The sequence below is a fragment of the Homarus americanus genome, unplaced genomic scaffold (assembly GCF_018991925.1).
Source record: "Homarus americanus isolate GMGI-L3 unplaced genomic scaffold, GMGI_Hamer_2.0 scaffold40248, whole genome shotgun sequence".
NCBI classification, from domain to species: Eukaryota; Metazoa; Arthropoda; class Malacostraca; order Decapoda; family Nephropidae; genus Homarus; species Homarus americanus.
In genome coordinates, this window is record NW_024712526.1 from 5,209,999 (window position 1) to 5,228,887 (window position 18,889).

The 18,889-nt window shown below is 36.4% G+C and overlaps 1 protein-coding gene across 9 annotated transcripts in view; it reads left to right on the forward strand.

Annotated features, from left to right (window-relative positions):
• The window catches only part of LOC121861185 (ral GTPase-activating protein subunit beta-like), a 97,428-nt gene extending 85,355 nt beyond the window's left edge, over positions 1–12,073 (forward strand). For all 9 annotated transcript variants that reach the window (XM_042358757.1, XM_042358776.1, XM_042358786.1 and 6 more), the window contains 3 exons: positions 1,810–1,945; positions 5,976–6,092; positions 10,293–12,073. In XM_042358757.1, the coding sequence (XP_042214691.1) occupies positions 1,810–1,945; positions 5,976–6,092; positions 10,293–10,410 (371 nt within the window). In that variant the 3' untranslated portion in view covers positions 10,411–12,073. The remainder of the gene's footprint in view (positions 1–1,809; positions 1,946–5,975; positions 6,093–10,292) is intronic.
• Positions 12,074–18,889: the final 6,816 nt, after the last annotated feature.

Consider the following 18,889-nt stretch of genomic DNA (forward strand, 5'->3'; position numbering starts at 1 on the left):
TTGTCGAGACATTATTCCTCCCTTACCATATGACTTAATGTGATATAGCATCATGGCTCCTACTGTTAGGTACATAAATCACTTTGATCCACGAATTCCTTCTTACACTTAAAAGATTTATCAGCCTCACTTCTACTAAGACTTTTATGCACAGCTTCTCCTGTGCATAAAGACATGTTAAAGGGAACCTGTGGAAGGGAGCCACGCACCCACACTACCTCCCACCTCCACACACTCTTATCTCCCACACACAATATGCTGTACCCATACACTCTTATTTTTATCTTTATAGTATGTACTGGACAATATACAGAAAACAGTTTTTTCTTTATTCTTAAGGCAAATGCTACATAATTATAACACTTTACAATACAAAACAGCCCTATCAGTGAAAACAGTTGTCAACAACCAGACTTATGGCTGATTTTCTTGAAGCAATTTAGATAAGCAGGGTTATGTTCAGTGTTTCCACTTGCAAGAAAATGTTCTTATTTTAAGGAAATTCTAAGGAAATCGGGAGTACAGGCTGAAGTAAAACTAATTTACTTGGAACCATACTCACTATGTATGGAAGGGAATTATATAATTAAAATATAATATTTGGGGCTAATTTTTCTCAATAAACTTGCATCTGACAGCGGAACAGCCACTTTTTTTTTTATATAGTCAGCAGCTGGCTGCCCTAGCCTGTGCCAGGCAAAGCAGTTGCCATATACTGTATAGTTGTGGTAATGATGGAAAAGTCAGTTGTTGGTCTATGTGACTGCCTAACTCTTTGAAGGCAGCAACTAAAATTACATGAACTAATACATGTTTTCACAATTTCATTTGGAAGGTAAATAGAATACCCATGCTCACATTTTGTTTCATTTATGATTCATGAGGGATTCTGCTGGTGGTCAGTGGTGCTGACAACTTGGCTTCTACAGCACAGGTACCTGAAAACACAAAACAGTAGAATACAATTACTGTACATTTATCAATTAAAATTTGCTACACTGTGTGTTGGAACGTCTGTCATTTAAATAAATTATGTTATCAAAGTACGTATCTCAAAATGTGTATGGAAACTTTGGAGTACTGTATAATGTTGGGAAAAAAATATGAAAAAGAAGGCAATATATTATATAAAGGTGGGGGCGTACGCTGAGATGTGTGTTTGAACCTGAGGCGGATAAGGAGCCATTAATCGGTACACAGGCCGATTGCGACATCCAAGGTATACCACCACAGTTATCTTCTCCAGGTAAATATGGATATAAGATAAATTTCCAGTTACTGCATTTTCCCTCCAATTAGGTACAAATGGAGCTACATGGTTTTCAGTATTCTTTGGGTTGTTATCTCTAGATTAGTGTTTGTGGTTTATGCTCCAAAAGCTTCTGTGATAAAAAATAAATAACTAGCATTGAAAAATTACATTGCACCTCTCTTCTTTGGTAACATTGTAAAGAACACAATTTAAGAAGGTGTGGAGTGTGTGAAAAAAAAATGGTACCGCGTATGTTCCTTTTCAGTCCAAGTTACTCATGTAAGAACATTTTTAAGGAAATTTAGCAAACTGCTTAAGGGAATTAAATTTTTGGATGTGGAAACAGTGTTCAGACCCCCCCAAGATTAATTTTTTGGGGACTTTTGGTTTATCTGGATTGGAGTCTGCCCTAATTAGTCAGGTGTACTGTATCAAGATACTACTGTACTGTATATAGTACTGTACTTGTATTAATCATGAAGTATAATCAAATTTTTTGTTATGGTACCCTGTACTGTATTATGAATATTTGTACAGTACTTGACATTTTTTTTCAGATGAGTTATTATGTGAGACTGTAACAGGCTTGGAATCTAGCTCATGGAAGGATAAGGAAGCTAACGTGTACATCATCTACATACATGCCCTTACCAACGGACTCTTCAGAATAAAACTCCAAGGACAAAATGCAAAGTAAGAATGTGATGTGTGAGGTGAAGGTTGTAATAGTCATCTTAGCTATTTGTCTGTACAGTGTCTTTACCAATGTGTTCCCCGTTTTAGTTTTAATTTACTGTAATGTTTAAACCTTTAGCAATGATTCTCATTTGTACAAAGGAAACTTTTCTTAACCAACATTCAAACTAAGTTTCTCTAATATACAGTAGTTAGCCACAAGTTACAGTGTATTAATGGATTTGGGAAAAAAAATGGAAAGGGTTTGGAGAAACAGAAGAAAAATTTGTGTTACTGTAAATTTTTGGGGAAGTTTGTCTGAGGGGGGTGGGGTGAAAATGGGGGAAAAATATAAGAAATCTGCCCGTCAATATTTCACTAAACACAAAATCCAGTATAGTACAGTAAAGCCTTGATAACTCGGCATGTATGGGTCTCTGGCCTTGCCGAATTATCCCAAATTCCGACTTATCGAGGCACCCCCCCTACAAAAATACAACATTAAAAAATTATCGGCCCACCATATATGTATACAGTAAGATCTTGTATTTCGCGAGTAATATAGACTGTCCTTCTGTGGAAGATGTCTAGTTCAGACACTCGGAAACTTTTCCCAGTACAGTGGGGTATGCTATAACGAATCTAATTGGTTCTAGAACCTTGTTCGTTATAGCATTCGTTCGTTATAGGATTAATCCGTTCCAGGCCCCCAAATACAACCACTTAACACTGAAAAATATAATATAAAATTGTAAAAAAGTGCATAAATATGCATCTAAACCCCTGAAATAATGAGTATCATTAATACTTGTAATAAAAAAACAATAAATTAGTAAAAAAAAATAAATAAATAAAATAAATAAATAAATAAATAATGTTCGTTGTAGGAGTTTCGTTCGTTATAGCATTCTCAATTTTATAGGTAAAACCGTTCGTTATAGGAATATTCGTAGTAGGATCCGTTCGTTATAGCATACCCCACTGTAACAGGAAAAGATTCCGGAGATAAGGAATTTTTCCGGGTTTGAGAAAGTCCTCTGGTTAGCCCGGAAATCTCTCATCTCCGGAAGTTCTCTGCACCATTATTCTGGCTATCACTGTAGTAGTATCTATGGCTGGAGACAATCATCACTACCTCAGAGAATACATGTTAACCAATATGTTCTTATTCATTGGGTTTTGCCTTATATACTGTACATTAAAAATATATTATAATAATAATAATAATAATAATAATAATAATAATAATAATAATAACAATAATAATATTTATTAAGTAAATACCGATTTACAATTGGATAAGCGTGTTTATAAACAATGTAGTTATACAGTTCAGCATGAATATAGACAATGTAGGTACATACTGTGCTGTACTGTATATGGTGTCCGTAGGCCTGTGAAAGTATACAGTTTCCTATGTGCCGTGACAGTGCAGGTAAACGACAGTGGTAAACAGTAAAACAACTTGACCAAGGATAGCTAACAAAGCTGTGAGGTGTTTATTTCCAGGAGGGTCCTTTGCTTAGGCTTACAATTGGCCTCTAATCAGTAATAGTATGTCTACAGAAGTACAGTATTAGTGAAAGTTTATTTGATAGAATTCAACAAACATTACATTACACTTGGACTATCCAAGGCTGGTGGATCATTATGCCAGTTCTACATTGTGGTTTAATAATATAGAAACTTTTCTCTTGCTGAAGCTTCATCTGTTATGTACTTCTTTATTTTTACTTTGAATTGTTTAATAATGTAACTGGTTATGATGTGGTCTTGTAACTTGTTCCAGTCTGTTATTGCTGGAAAGAAAAAACTGTTTTTCGCTTGACTGCAGACACCAGGTACCATAAAATTATGTTCACTCCTAGTGCCCTGCCAGTTCATATCCCTAATCCTTGCAAAGTTTGTTGTTAGATACTCGGGTCACAGTCCATTGAAAATCCTGTAAGCATGATTTAGCTTCAGTTGCTTCACTCTACCCACCACACTTAACATGTTCAGTGATTGAAGTACAGGTACTTCGTGACCAACGTGATCTCTTGCTTTCACGTCAAGAATGAACCTCACCGTCTAGTTTTGAATAATCTGGAGCTTGGATTTTAGCTTTTGTTTTATGGCAGAGTACCATGACAAGCAGGAATAGACCGAGTGGCATTGTTAAGCACCAAGCAAAGGGTCCTACAGGCTTCAGCTGAAATTCTTTAAGTATTTCTGAAGATAAATTTTATTTTGGCATTACTTTTTTTAACTATATATTTATGATTAATTCACCAGATAAATAAGTCAAGAGTTAGTCCAACGTATTTCACTGAGGTTACAGTTTAGATGGCTCATTTCCACATTGTACTCTTCAATGAATTTATTTACCTTTTTGAGATTTTTTTTTTATCCAAATAATATTGCTTCAGTCTTTCCAAGAAGTAGGAATAATTTGTTGTCTGAGTCTGTTTGCATGGCTCCAGTTCTGATAACTTGCTAGCTATATCATTTAGATCTTTACCTGACACTAAAATGACCAGACCTGCCACTGCTAAGTTGAGCACACCTTGTACATTATCAAGAAACAGTTAAACAGTGTCATTTTAGAGGTAAAATTTAAAAAAATTTGAAGGAACAAGTTGATGATCAGCCACTTCTCAATAAGTCATTCATTACCACAACTTATATATGATAATTCTATAATAACTTGCTTATAGTTTCAATATAATAAAAGTGGTAAAAATGGGTGTAGATAGAGGTGGTGGCTAGCTGATGCAGGGTGGTTGTTGTGGTGGGTAGTCAGTTGACAAACACCTGTCAGATGGATATTATGCAAAAGCCTTTTCATTGCATTTCATATTCATTTTTGTGTATTTCATGTAATTTTTATAAATTTTTAATTGTTTCTGCATGAATAAATTTCTTTTAGGGGGATAATAGTGAATAACATGAATCATGAGTGTTATGATTACAAGTGCCAAACTGAAGACTGAGATTGTCTTGGTATGTGTGACTTATGCACATTTTTTCACTTTTTTTTTTCATTATATGTTTATCAAACAATATTGTCACATTGCTTGTTTATGTATTCAGTTCATTCACAATAATGTGAATTCAATTTGTATACAAAGAAATCCATAACATTATGGAACATAGGCTATAGCACAGGATGATAGACTAATATACCATTGTATATCAACCTTCTCTATAACATAAATTTCTGCTATCTGGCACACCCCTGAGAAAGTTCCTGTAAAACTATGTATGTCTGTCCCCAACATTTTTACTTCAAAACACACAAACTTCATGGAGTAGGGGACAGGTTAAAACAAATATATGCACAGTATATGCAGTACCTTTATTATTTTACTGTATTGAATGGTATACTGCACTGCACAAATAAAGGCAAAATGCATAAAAACATACTTCAAAACAAACAGAAACATCCTATATTGGGGGAACAGTATAGTATATTGTACTACTCTGTACATACTGTACCTCATACTGTTATATAGCCAGTGGTGGGAGTAAGGCTTTGTCAGGTACAGTACGATAAGTTGTATGTATGCTGCAGCAAGTGGCCATGGAATTACTACAAAAAATTAAGAAATTAAATGCATTTAGCCATGTTTAATAAAAATCAAATATATGGGTCATTTTTCTGGATGATAACACCGCCATAAAAATTAAGAGGCATCTCATAAGAAAATGTATATTGTCTCTAAGGACAATAATTGTGGTGTAGAATGATTGCTGCTACTCTGTGTTTTCAGTGTGGCCTGGTGTAGTGTATTATCTCACATGGCAGGGGTCAGGTGGGTGAGTGGAAGGAAGTGTGGTTGGCCCAGGGAGTAGGTAGTGGTGGTAGGCATGGGTGGTAGTTGAGGGTGAGTGACATAATATTGGCACTTATATAATGTTGTGTTACTTTCCATTGTGTTTAACATATCTAAACATAGGTGAACTAGTCACTACCTTACTTCTTTGGCTTGGTCTTTCTGGCCAAATATATAGTTATAACCCATTAATCACTTTATTGGTACTGAATGGATACAATTTTATCCCACAGACTAAACATGGCTGGACCACTGGTGGATGGCCAAGTTGTGAGCAGAAGAGTTTTGGGCACTCTAGTGAGACAGACAGCGCTCAACATGTGTAGAAGACGACGACTTGAAAGTGACAGGTATGAACAAAATTTAAATGTAAAAGTTAGTTTTCTGTTTGACATATTCCTTACTGACAGTACAGTTACCCTTGTAAAACATTTCACAAGCACTGCAGCTTTACCACACTGCTTTATACTCATGTCCTTCTCTCACACACACACTCTCCTTACCTCTTAATCTTTTGATCTTATATCTTTCCTTACACCTATCATATGGTTTACTGTACCAGTGACTTGTGAGATCACCTACCAGAACACTTCCTGGCAGAGGCTGCCTTATCCAAGAGGCTGTATGCATTTTGATCCAAGGACATTTTCCTTTGGATCAATGTCTACAATTACTCACCCAGTTAGACCCCGGATTATGAAGCAAATTCCAACCACAAGTCAGCTCACTTCAAAAAGCTAGTACATAAAACCCCTGAAGCCTGTTTCCTTGACTCAGACCTCTTGTTGATGGTAATCTTGGTTACTTCCATATGTGGGGACAGGTTCAGGAATAGGTGTTGCCATCAAAGGTGTTATGGTTATTTAAGACTTCTAGATAGTAAAGATTTAACCCTTAAAACAGTGACATGCCACATATGAGTACAGTTATCCAGTTTTGACATGACTCATATGAGTACAATTACAGTAGACCCTTGCCATTCGCGAGTTTGCAATTCACGTTTTCGACGACTTGCAGTAAGCAGATGGTGGGTAGCTTGCAAGCCGCAGCACAACGAGTTACCCCACGCAGCATCTCATGTTGTACTCTCAAAACTTTAGTGTTTCTGTGTGAAATGGTCACTAAAAGACTGCCTAATGTCAGTGCTAGTGATGTTAGCGGAGTGAAATATAAAAGGCAGAAGTCAGTGATGACCCTGACAAAGAAAGTTTTATTATTAGATAAGTTAAAAGAAGGGCTGGGTGCTGCCACAGCTGGTCACTTGTTTGACATAGATATACAAAAGTGCACTAAGGTACTGTAGTATAAGTTGCTATTCGCAGTTTTGCCAATTTGCACCATTTCTTGGAACTTATCCCTTGCAAATGGCAAGGGTCCCCTCGTTAATTTGGATCATTATACAGTGGCCCCTCGGTTAACGAACTCAATCCGTTCCAGAAGGTCGTTCGTTAACCGAAACGTTCGTTAACCGAAACCATTGTTTCAATGGGTTTTTGGGTAATTGGTTCCAGCTCACCGAAAATTTCCTAAATTCAACAAAAATGGTAGAAAGTTCACTTACTTTGAGGTGTGTATGTAGAAGGCTCCTCACCCCATGGTGCCATTTCACCCATAAAATTTTAGCTCTCTGGTTTAATTCAAGTGTACTGCATTATATATTGTCAATATATAAAATATATTTCAAAATGACCAATAATTTGCTTGGAAACACAGAAAAAAAGCGTTTAGTTGAAGAGAGTCTCAAGCAAGATGTTACCTCCAGTGAAAACAGAGAGAGACTGACGCCTGTTTGCTGTGTTAAGAGGCTGGATGCGCATTAAACTAGTCATTTATGTTCAATAATTGTTAAAATGTTGAATATTAAACTTTTAAAATTATTGAATAGTATAAACTTCTTGATATTTACAAAAATAGTAAGGAATTTAAGCCCTAGAACCGATTAATGTATTGGCGGACTGAAGTGCAAGCGAAGTTTAGAAAGTTCGTTAATCGAAATTACGTTAACTGTAATTCGGATTTTGGCTTAATATGTATGTTTTTTTCAAAAATGTACTGGGCAATTTGAATTCAGAAGGAATTAGAAATAACTGAGCTGTTCCAAAAAGTCGATTATTATAATAGAAATATACTGTATTATGAAATCGATCAATATGAATGAATTATTGGAATAGAATATGAATTATATTAAGATACAGCATGCCCTGACAATTCGCGGTCCTCGATTATTCGTGGATGACACTCTGGATGTACCCAACAATGTCCTAGGGTAGTTTTAAAGTTGCTGGCATTTTCACAGCCGGGACAGGAAGCCATTTGTTCCAGAGACAGTTATTTCTTTTACCTGTATGTTTTGTATATGTGTGTGTGTGTGTGCAAAAAACATACTGTACAAATAAATAATATTGTAATGGGAAAATCCTCTCGCAAATAATCCGAATCAGGACAACAAAATTTAGAAAAAATGTGAGTCTACCCTAAAGTTAACTCTGTGCTTTGTTATTAAAGTTAACTTTAATAACAAAGCATGGAGTTGACTTGAGGGTAGACTCACATTTTGTTTTGTTTCTGATTATTTGTGAGAGGATTTTCCCATTATTATTTATTTGTGTGTGTGTGTGTGTGCACGCGCTCACCATCTCTCCAGCACCGTTGTTGTCACTGCTCAAGAGGGTTGGTGTTTACCACAGGATCTGTCTTGAGCCCTTAGTTAATGATATTGTAGCGTATTTATCAGAACTTAATAAATATTATTGTACTGTAATGTATAATGTGCCTCCATATGCCTTGGTTTAATACTCATCAGTTGCCCAAGTGCAAAAGTAGCCAAATCGAGCTGTCATGTATCAATTAATTTTAAAATAGAAATTATAAAGTGAAATGTTCTAAGACACTGGTTTAGTATTGCTGTTAATGTGTGCTGTGTAAGTGCCTAGTCATGTCACCTCACCTCCTACCTCGTAACTTCACCGTTCGTCTCATCAGTTCATCTTGCAGTTACATTTATTTATTATTGAATTATTTACTTTTTTATTACTGTACAGTCTCTCCTCGACTTACAACAGGGTTCCGTCCCGACGACCAGGTCGTAAGTCGAAAAGGCGAAAATAATACATAGAAATTCTAAAATAAAATACTGTACAGTCAACCCTCGCTTTACACGGTCCCACATTCCGCGTTTCCACGTTTACGTGGTACCCTGCCGAAACAGGAATGCTCACATTCCGCGGTGCATGTACCCCTTTACGCGGAGAGCGGCTGGCGAGCCGCGCCATTTTTGGATTCAAATCTCCCGCCATGTTGTGTAAGCGGCGCGAGCATGGTGTGCACAAGGTCGCCCAGTCATCAAAACATTACCGAGTTCTTCACCCGCCACTCACCACAGCCGGCCCAAGTCAGTGATAGTGATAATTATAGTGAGGATATGAACTTATATGGACTTTGAGGGGTTTGACAAAGAGGCCCTGCAAGCCTCTGTGGTGGATAGTGATACAAGTGATACAGGTGAGGGCCAATAATTAATCTGCCCTCTGCCTCGGAACCAACCACCCATCCCCGTGTGCCCAGCCATCTTTTCTACTAATGTAAGTGTTAAAAAACCTAACATTATTGATATTTCTCTTAATTATTAATTGTGTGTGCATACCATCATAAAGTTAATATAATAATTTTACTACAACATAGTTGTGCGTCGTCAAAAAGTGGAGTTTGGGGGTAGGCCCGGTCTCTATTTCAATTAATCCCATATGTTATGTTGTTCACTTTATGCGTTTCTCACTTTCCGCTGTACCCTGTGGGTTGAATTAACCGCGTAAAGTGATGGTTGACTGTACAGTAAAAGTAATCAATAATGAAGAATGAATAAAGTGTTACTGTGCACCTACCTTTAATTTAGTCAGCTGAATGCACACAGGGCCTCAATAATTTTTTAATTAAGTATGGAGACTACATTAATTGGATGAAGCAGAGGAGGAGACAGGGCCGTCGTATGTCCGGGTTGTCGTAAGTCGAATATGTCGTAAGTCGAGGAGAGACTGTATATACATTTAGAAAGTATTTATGTTTTTGCAGTAATTATAAATAGATTATTTTGTGGCAGCCAAGGCATAGCTAGGTACAAAAACTGAAAAGAAAACAAATGAATAATCGAACACAGAGGTACATAAATTGTCACACAATGTCAGAATATTCTGAACTCGTTTAATTCAGATTTTTCACTAATTCGGGTGAGCCAGAGCCCCTTTTTTATACAGTTGTAATATGCCTCTTATGAGTACAATTCTACAGCTGTAGTCCCTTTACAGTGTTAATTTAGCTAATGCATGATTCTACAGGAACACAACCATTGGAATTTGTGAGATATAACTGTACAGAATCTGTTTAGTAAATAAAGGACACAGTTTCATATATAACATCATCATCCTTTCCCAGCCATAAAATTAGACTTCACAAACTCACTACATTAAATTTGGGACCATTTCAGATTTGAGGCAATTTAACCCTTAAAAGAGGTGAGATTTTCAAGTTTTAATGTTCTATGTCATTTTTTACAGCTACCAACCTCCTCATGTTCGGCGCAAGTTACGTATTCAAGAGATGGTGCAGAAATACAGATACGAGATGAATGAACCAGAGTTCTACACCCACCTTTTCACCAGCCCTCTGTGTTGATTGACAGCTCACATGAAACTCTGAAATCACCAACCTTGGAAATATTTGTCTAAAATATTAAGAGAATTATCAGTTAAAGAATTGGTTTCCTCCTTGTCAGTTTTATGCTTTAAAATACTCTGTGTATTGTATCATCTGAGCCAAAAGAAATTTTGTTTACTTTATATGGTTCTTATAATAACAAATATAGGAACTATACAATGCTGTGATAAGAACAGTCGACTGGTTAAATTTTAATACCAGAGTACTTGTTTATAAATTTGACATAAGCAGTTCTATACAAAGCACTTTGTATGACCTATGGGTAATTTTTTAAAGTGACCTGTTAAAATGCTACAATATGAGGCCTTCTCTCTTCCCTTCAGCAAGGGCATATAGTTTAATGGAAGATATAAAAATGGATAATGAAGCAATTTGTAATTGGCAGTACTTATCAGACATTAGGAGCCAGATCATCGGCCTCCTTGAAGCAATCATCTGTTTGAAGCCCAGTGCGAGTCCATGGTCACTGAGTCAGAACTTTCAAGCCTGGTTCATCAGCTCTCTTTTCAAAACCCTTTAGTAATAAATATATCATAATACCTCATCACTTACCTGCCAGATTTCAGGTTAACAACCTGCCTTTTCCTTAGTTTACCCTCCAATATCCAATGACCTTTACTATAGGGGGAGAGAATTTAAGATTACACATGGTTTTATAATTAATAATCTTCACTCTGAAGCTTACCAAGATGTTTTTATCACAGTATACCATAGTTTTTTTTTTTTAGGTGAGTGTTCTTTGATGGTCATTTGTTTCACCAGTGTGGTCTCTCCTCTCTAAATGTGGCTGTATATTGGCAGGAACTAAAAAACACAGGAAAATAAATTTCCTTTAATGACTAAAGAACTAATGTACCAGATTCAGTCATTTAAATTTAATGACCTTGAATTCCCACTGGGCTCTGAGCCAACCATTGGCTAATAAACTTTAATGATATAGAACAAAATACTTTTGGTGAAAAGTGTTGTTTAGAGCCTCTTTTTTTCAGCATTGTCCACTTGGATGGTGTAACATGCATTAGGTAATATGTTCTCTCTGTAAGGCACAGAGAAGGTTACAGTATATCAGGTCACTTGCTTCCTCCTCCTGGTTATAAAATGGGATTTTCATACTCTAATCCTTCATTTGGTGTAGCATGGTGCTGAATACTCATATTTATAGACTGACATAGTAAAAGGGTTTGGAGCTTAACATACCAGTGACAGATTATAAAAAACATTGTTATTGAATTTAGAAAAAAATTAATTTCTAGGGTTTGGAGCTTAACATACCAGTGACAGATTATAAAAAACATTGTTATTGAATTTAGAAAAACATTAATTTCTCAGGCTAGAGCCACAAGATGTATTCACTGAGAGTCAAGTTTGGTACTCAGAATAGAATATATCCAGATAGATATTTTCATGCTGTACTTAAGAATAATATTACTGTATACTGTACCTGTCCGAATTCAACAGTTAATAAACAAATATATGTATATCATCCACCGAATATTTATAAAGTATCAATAAATTAATACAAAATATAAGTTATTATATTTATATGTAATTAATATTTAAATTTGAATTGTCTTGATTAATATAAGTCAGGATTTTCAATATCCAAGATACCATACTTTTATTTTGACTTTATTTTGCCTTGATCACTGTTACTGACTTGATTTACAAACTTATGAAGTGTGGGTCATCAACAAAGGACCTTTGAGATCCATACTTCTATATTAACTCCTTGCAGAGCTTAACTTTTCTAGAGGGCCTTGAAATGTTTTTATCAACAGGATGCACAGTATTGACAGACACATGCCCTTAAAATATGAATTCCAAAGGGGGACTCCGCAGTGATATAGGTCTCGAGACTTTATTTCCAGATTTCAGTCTCAGGGACTTAAAAGACCCAAGTCACATAGTTTTGCTTGAGACCTTATGAGAGCATAAATTTACTTAATAATCTTCAAGTCTGTTTGGAAGTTGTCATTTGGTTAAGTTTGGGTTCAGGTAGTGAAAGGTACCTCCGAGACCAGTAAATCATTTCATGTTTCTGTAAAAGGTTGACTATAATGTAAGCAGGGATTTCTTTGGTGAATGTAATGACTTGAATTTCATCAACAAACATAACATTCCTTTTCTTTTGACATTGTGTGGTGCATCTAAGTGCTGTGTACAGCAGTGTATTTCTAACACTCAATTCACTAGTTCCGATGTGACTATTGAGTCAGTGGAAATTTCCACACTTGGGAGACATCTGGGAATATTACTGCTGCATATGGACATAAGTTTTGGGCATGTGTGTTGGCAGAGGGTGGTGTAAGAATGATATAGTTTTTAACCATTTCCGCTTTTTATTTTTTGCCAGCCAATCGCAGCCTAGCAGCTTAACTCCCTGCACTAGGGTGCAGTCAAACTCCTGAGGATTTGTTTTATTGCTGGGAATTAGTTGGTTTACATTTCTACTTCATCATAAGACTGATCCTTCATCATCCAGAGTACACAACCCCTCAAAAATATACAGTACTATAGTTGTATGAACTGAAACCCTAAATTTTATCTCAAGAAAATTATCCTTAAAACTAGACTAATGCACAGGTTTCATTCTCTGGAGGCAAGTCTTTGCCTTGGATTGTAGGACTCAGTCTTGGTCTCGATCATATCACTAGTACTCAGTGCGTTCTTCGTTTGTTTTTTAATTTGTCTGGGCAATATCTTCAAACAGTTTTTGAGCTAGTAAGCTGAAATTTGGACACAATACTGTTGACTGCTTTCTTATTCCCCCCCCCCCCCTCTCTCTCTCTCTGGACAATATTTCAGGCATTTACTTAACAAAAAAGCTTAAAATTGGGCACAATGATGACCAAGTACTTTAGCATTTTACATTGGACACATCCCTGCTTGTTTGATAATGGTTTTATGCTGGAAACAACACTTTTTGCTTTATTGAATTGAATCAATTTTAGGATTTGATTTCCACATTGAACTATTGGTTGTCTGTAGAATCAGTTTCATATAGAATCATGGAATTTTAACTGCTCTTGCTCTTAGAGTTCTTATTCCTTATAACATAATTGTAAAGTTCTCCTTTTGCAATATTACTACCAGTGTCTTTGCCTGGATTATCCAAAGAGGATAAGTTATTTTTACTTTATTATTCACTAGGTGAGTTGCCCAGCACCGCCAAGGTGTTGTATGTCGTACCAAATTTCAGCTCTATCTTCAGAACTGTAGGAATGTAAAAGGAGCACACACATAAGCACACAATGTATTTTATATACGTACAGTATATAAATTACTGATATTTACTAAAAATTTTAATACATAAAGTACCACAAAGATTAATATTTTTAATGGTTAGAAGGTTGAGGTGAGTGGTGTTTCATTATGAAGTTGTTTCGTGGATATTGATTACATATTAGGTTAATCGATCTGCACGATCAAGTGGATCACTGATCAGGGTTGACATAATCTTAGGGGTTATGAGTAACAGTGATTCTTCACTTGAATAGTTTGGCCTTCCTTATTATTACTAAAAGCATATTTTTATTGACAAAAAGCTCTGCTTCCTTCAATAACAAACTTTTCATTTTAGTTCATGCCAAGACTGATTTCAAAGACCATAATCTTCAATTGCTGAAGATTAAAAGTCTAGCACTTAAAATTATTTATGAGATTATTTTGTTTTGGTAAATGAAACCTGTGAAATCTAAGGAGGAGTTTTACCATGGAAATTAACAGTCTTGGGGTTTTCAGATGCAAATTTGTGTATGATCTAAATTATCGCTTTAGGGTTTTCATACACAAATTTGCGTATGAACTATAAAGTTTAAATAATTTTAACATATCAACACTAGATATGCTAGACACATATTTGGCGACGTCGGTGTGATCTGACAACTATGTAGACTGCCCTCCAAGGTTACATGAGTGACCACACCAGTTGCCCTTGTGGTTAAACGGCGCCGGATGTAACCTTGACCTACCTTTCCCACCATTTTCTCATGGCTTGTACTTATTTCTCGTTCACCACAGTGATTTCATTTATTCATTACAGTGTTATGATAGTTTTGAACCATGCCTCATGTTGCTGGCAAAGGTGGAGGGATGGGTAAACATAAAAAGAACAAGGAGATTGCACCACGTGGTGATAGTGCGGTGCCTCCTGAAGCCTCTCCCAGTGTCCCTGACCCGTCTAGTGCAAGCGATAGTTTGTCTGGCCCTTCAACAAGCAGTCCTAGTGTGAAAGGAACTGCCCGGCATGTTGTTGTGACTTAAAGGAAAAATAAAAGACGTGTTGCTCATCTCCCTAACAAGTGCACACTACCTGTACTCCCACCAAAACTAGATTTAGTTGCTTTGTTCAGGGTAAGTATGGTACTGTGGGGCACAGAGGGAGGGAGGCATCACCAAGTGCACCAACATCTAACAATGTGTAAATAGAGAAATCCTTTTTTTTTAAATTGGCATATTTTTATGAATTACATTTAACCAATAATTTCCAATTATTATTTCATGAATTTCGAAAAAAAAAGCATTTATAAACACAGTATGCATTACTGTATTTATGTAAAAAAAAACTTTCCTGCTATCAGACAGTTCTGGGTTTAAAGGATTATGACTAACGGTAGCGCTTGGTGACAAAATTTGTGTCGAAAGACCCTGAGTGGGTTAATATGATTTTGAAAGCAAGAGTTGTCAAATTTTAGACGACTGAGGTAAAGGGTGTATTGTTGGATGTGAGACAGAAATCCACTGATGATACAGTACTGCTAAGTAGAAGCACATTCTCTGGCAGAGGAGGTTGGGTCCCACTGCTTCCTTATATACAGTCAGTCCTCGACTTACGACGGGGTTAGGGACCAACGACCAGGTCGAAAATGCGAAAATAATACATAGAAAATCTAAAATGGGTGTCTCTTTGTTCTCAGCACCACAAGAACTCTCACTTTTATGCTTGCCAGCCATTTTAAAGGGAATTATAAACGAAAATTTTGTCAGTACACAGCACTAGGCCTAGTAGGAGTAGAGCAGAGGTGAAATGTATATAAATACAAAGTACTGTAGGCAGTAGCACAGGGAAAAAATACATGAATAAATTGGCAGTTCCAGATTTGTAAAATACAGTACCATTGAAAATACACCAATTGGTAAATTTTAAAGTAATTTGAAATATTAAGGCTGGTTTCTCTAAATTAAGATCTATTTTCTAGGATTTATTGAGGGTTATGATGATCAAATTTGTCAGAAATATCACCTTTGGGTAAGAAGTTCGAATATGAAGGTCACTGACCCCCCTTAAAAAAAAAAAAAAACGCTTATCCAGAATCCTTGGTAATGGCTCCTACCAAAATATTCATTAATGATAATGAAGTGACCATCTATTTGTACGTCAAAACAGGATGATACCCGTAATGGTTTTCCTAACATCATGTGATTACATTTTTCCATGACATTATCATAGCCTAAGTCAGCTCACATCGAATATTACTGGGCATGGTCTTTGTAATGGGTGGTGAGGCGTCCAGGGGAGGACGTGACAACCAGCATACTACCATGCATTGTTCTGAGACAGGAGAACCTGACCAACAAAGATACCAAGACTAATCCCTATTGCTCTTACACATGGCTGATGTCACAAGAGGAAATGAACCCTTTCTTATCACGACCAAAGTCAACTACAATACAATGGTTTATATAGGTGGTTTTGATTTACGAAAAGGCAGGATGATTTACCACATGCTTGAGAGTATAGCCGCCCTGGGGTAGGCTGGGCTAGTGGTGCGTGAGGAGATGGCAGAGAAATTCACTGGGGTATGAGATGGCCGCCGGAGGTGGTCAACGTTATCTCCACAGCCACAACGAGCACGTCCCATTTGGCAACTGCTGCCACTGGTCTTCACCCACCTCCCCAGTAGACTAAATCATAGGCGATTGGAATATCGTTTGAAGGAGCAATATTAAAATACATACTAAACTCTAGATTATATTTAAACCTATCAAAGAGAACTGATACAACCTAAAAAGAGCTAAAATATACAACTGCGGCACCACAAATCACACCAACACCACATAACACCTCGTAAACAACAAATTAGAAGCCTCGACCCTACCACCACCTCAAACGACATGGCTCACCAAGTGCCTGCACGACGCTGACGTTTTCTATAATTCTCTTGGGAGTTAACAGCCAGGAAGGCCAACGTACTGTAGCTTAAGGATAAGAGTGCCGCCAGTAGTGAAGTCGGTACCACGATTTTACCACTTATTTACACTCCCACCAGACAGCCAACCATCAAAACATAACAGTAAGTTTCCTCACCTGTTATTGATTCACTGTCCAACCGAATGGCTTATTTTTCATGGAAAATGTAGCAAAAGAGTTATTTTCTCTGTCCCATGCAGCCAGATAAGTCATACATTACCTCAGAGGTTGATCAGAAGCGGCTTATGGAGAATTTATTCGGAAGGTTGTTGTGTAGGCCGTGTTCAACACTTACACATCTAACAATTTATGCTTGGTATTTTTTTATTATTTATAATATATGTTTCATTCATATTTGTTTATTTAGCGTCTTTTCATTAGCATTCTGCATGAAATCAGATTAGGGAATTTTCTTGAAGGCAACATCCATAACGACTTCACACCATTAAAGTCCTTTGATGTTTGTGTCAACAAATCTACAAGAAGGACAATGGTATGTATTACATGGCACATAAAGTTATTGCCATGTCCTCGTGACGCGGTTAAACTTGGTGGCATTGTAAAAGTTCTTATTACTGTCCGTGATGCATAGCTATACAAATTGCAGTCCACTAAACATCTAGCAGTATACACGAACAGTACAATTATGTAGATAATGATGAAGGGCATTCCTATATTTTGAATATGTAATTTCAAGAAAATTTGATAAAACAAACAAGATAGAGGATGAAAAGTAGCACGCTGGTTTGATTTCGTCATTTTTTCCTTGTTATTTGGGTGATAGTATGTCATAAAACTTAAATATAATTCAACCAATTGCTGCCAGAGTAGAGGCGTATTTTTCCCGATGGTTTAGACAATTTGACACTAATATAGAAGTTTCAACATCGAAAATACATCTAGATCCATGGGAGCGATGAGCTCCAGTTTGGAGGTTAGGTTAAGTAATTTTAGGTAATTTACTGAGGAAACATCAGAGAAATGGTCAAATTGTCTTAACCATCGAAAAATACATTGCTCTACTAGAGAGCCAAATTGTTTGAAAATGCATATTCACCATCTTTTATTCTTACTTTCATCCAAAGAGGAAAAATGAACGAAATTGAACAACCTTCTGGTGTTAGCCTCGATTCACTATCACTATTACCAATGTTTATAAACAATTTTTTAGTTTTTTTATTACGATCACAAATCACCTGTAGTGGGCAGGACATGAATGATGAGGAAATTAGGGTAAACTAAGGCGAAAAATGATCATATGACACTAAATAAGTCTTCACGCCCTTTGTACGCTAAGAAAGTACGAAAATGTTCGCTGAAAATTCTGGCTTGTCTGCGCCGTTCTCGATTATAAACAATAAATTCGCTCCTCGCCAAAATGTCAATAAAGCGGAGTGTCATATTGGAGATTTTGCTTATAGACTTGAAATTTTTTAGCCAGTATTCAGAGAGCCGTAGTGTCTGTAACTCTGCCCACTACCATATATATATATTTTTCTTTCTGCCAATAGAATCTTAAACCTATTCATTACAAATGATGAGGATCATATTGTTGGAATCGAACCGTGAGCGTCTGATTAATTCTACAATCTTATGAGTAAACATTGGTTAATAGAATTGTATATTCATATAATTTTATTCTTCATCAAGGAGATATATGAGGAAGCCATATTGTTTTCAATGACGACCATATCACTTCCACAAATATTGTAAAATACAACCATGCTTCTTCAAGATAGTTGCTTCCATTGACTGATAATATATAAAGTAAGTTCGGTATTATTTTTGACACAATCGCTTCATTCCGCAACAACTAATCATTATTTGAATAAGACTATCAATTATAAAATAATATTTATTACATTATCGATGAAATGTATAAAACGGAGAAGCCTTATAATTTTCTATTTTCCCATTAAATATCCGCCATTACCGCTGCTTTCTCCTCCAACACTGCATGTCTCCTGTCTTTCATAAAATCATCCTGCACGCGTTACTGTAACCGTCACGGGCCAATTATGTGGAAAGATTGACAGTTTTTGGGAAAAAGTTCAGAAACTATAGCATTTTCATTCCCACGTGTTCTTCCAAAATCAGTAAAGTGTCCAACTTGCAAGACTCAATATATACTAACAAAGAACAAAAGCGTTGTAGGGGTGATCGAGATAATGTTTGTCTAGAAATCAGGATGGAAGGAAACTCTAATGTGGTTTTTAATATAAAAGTTATATGATATGACAGTCTGGT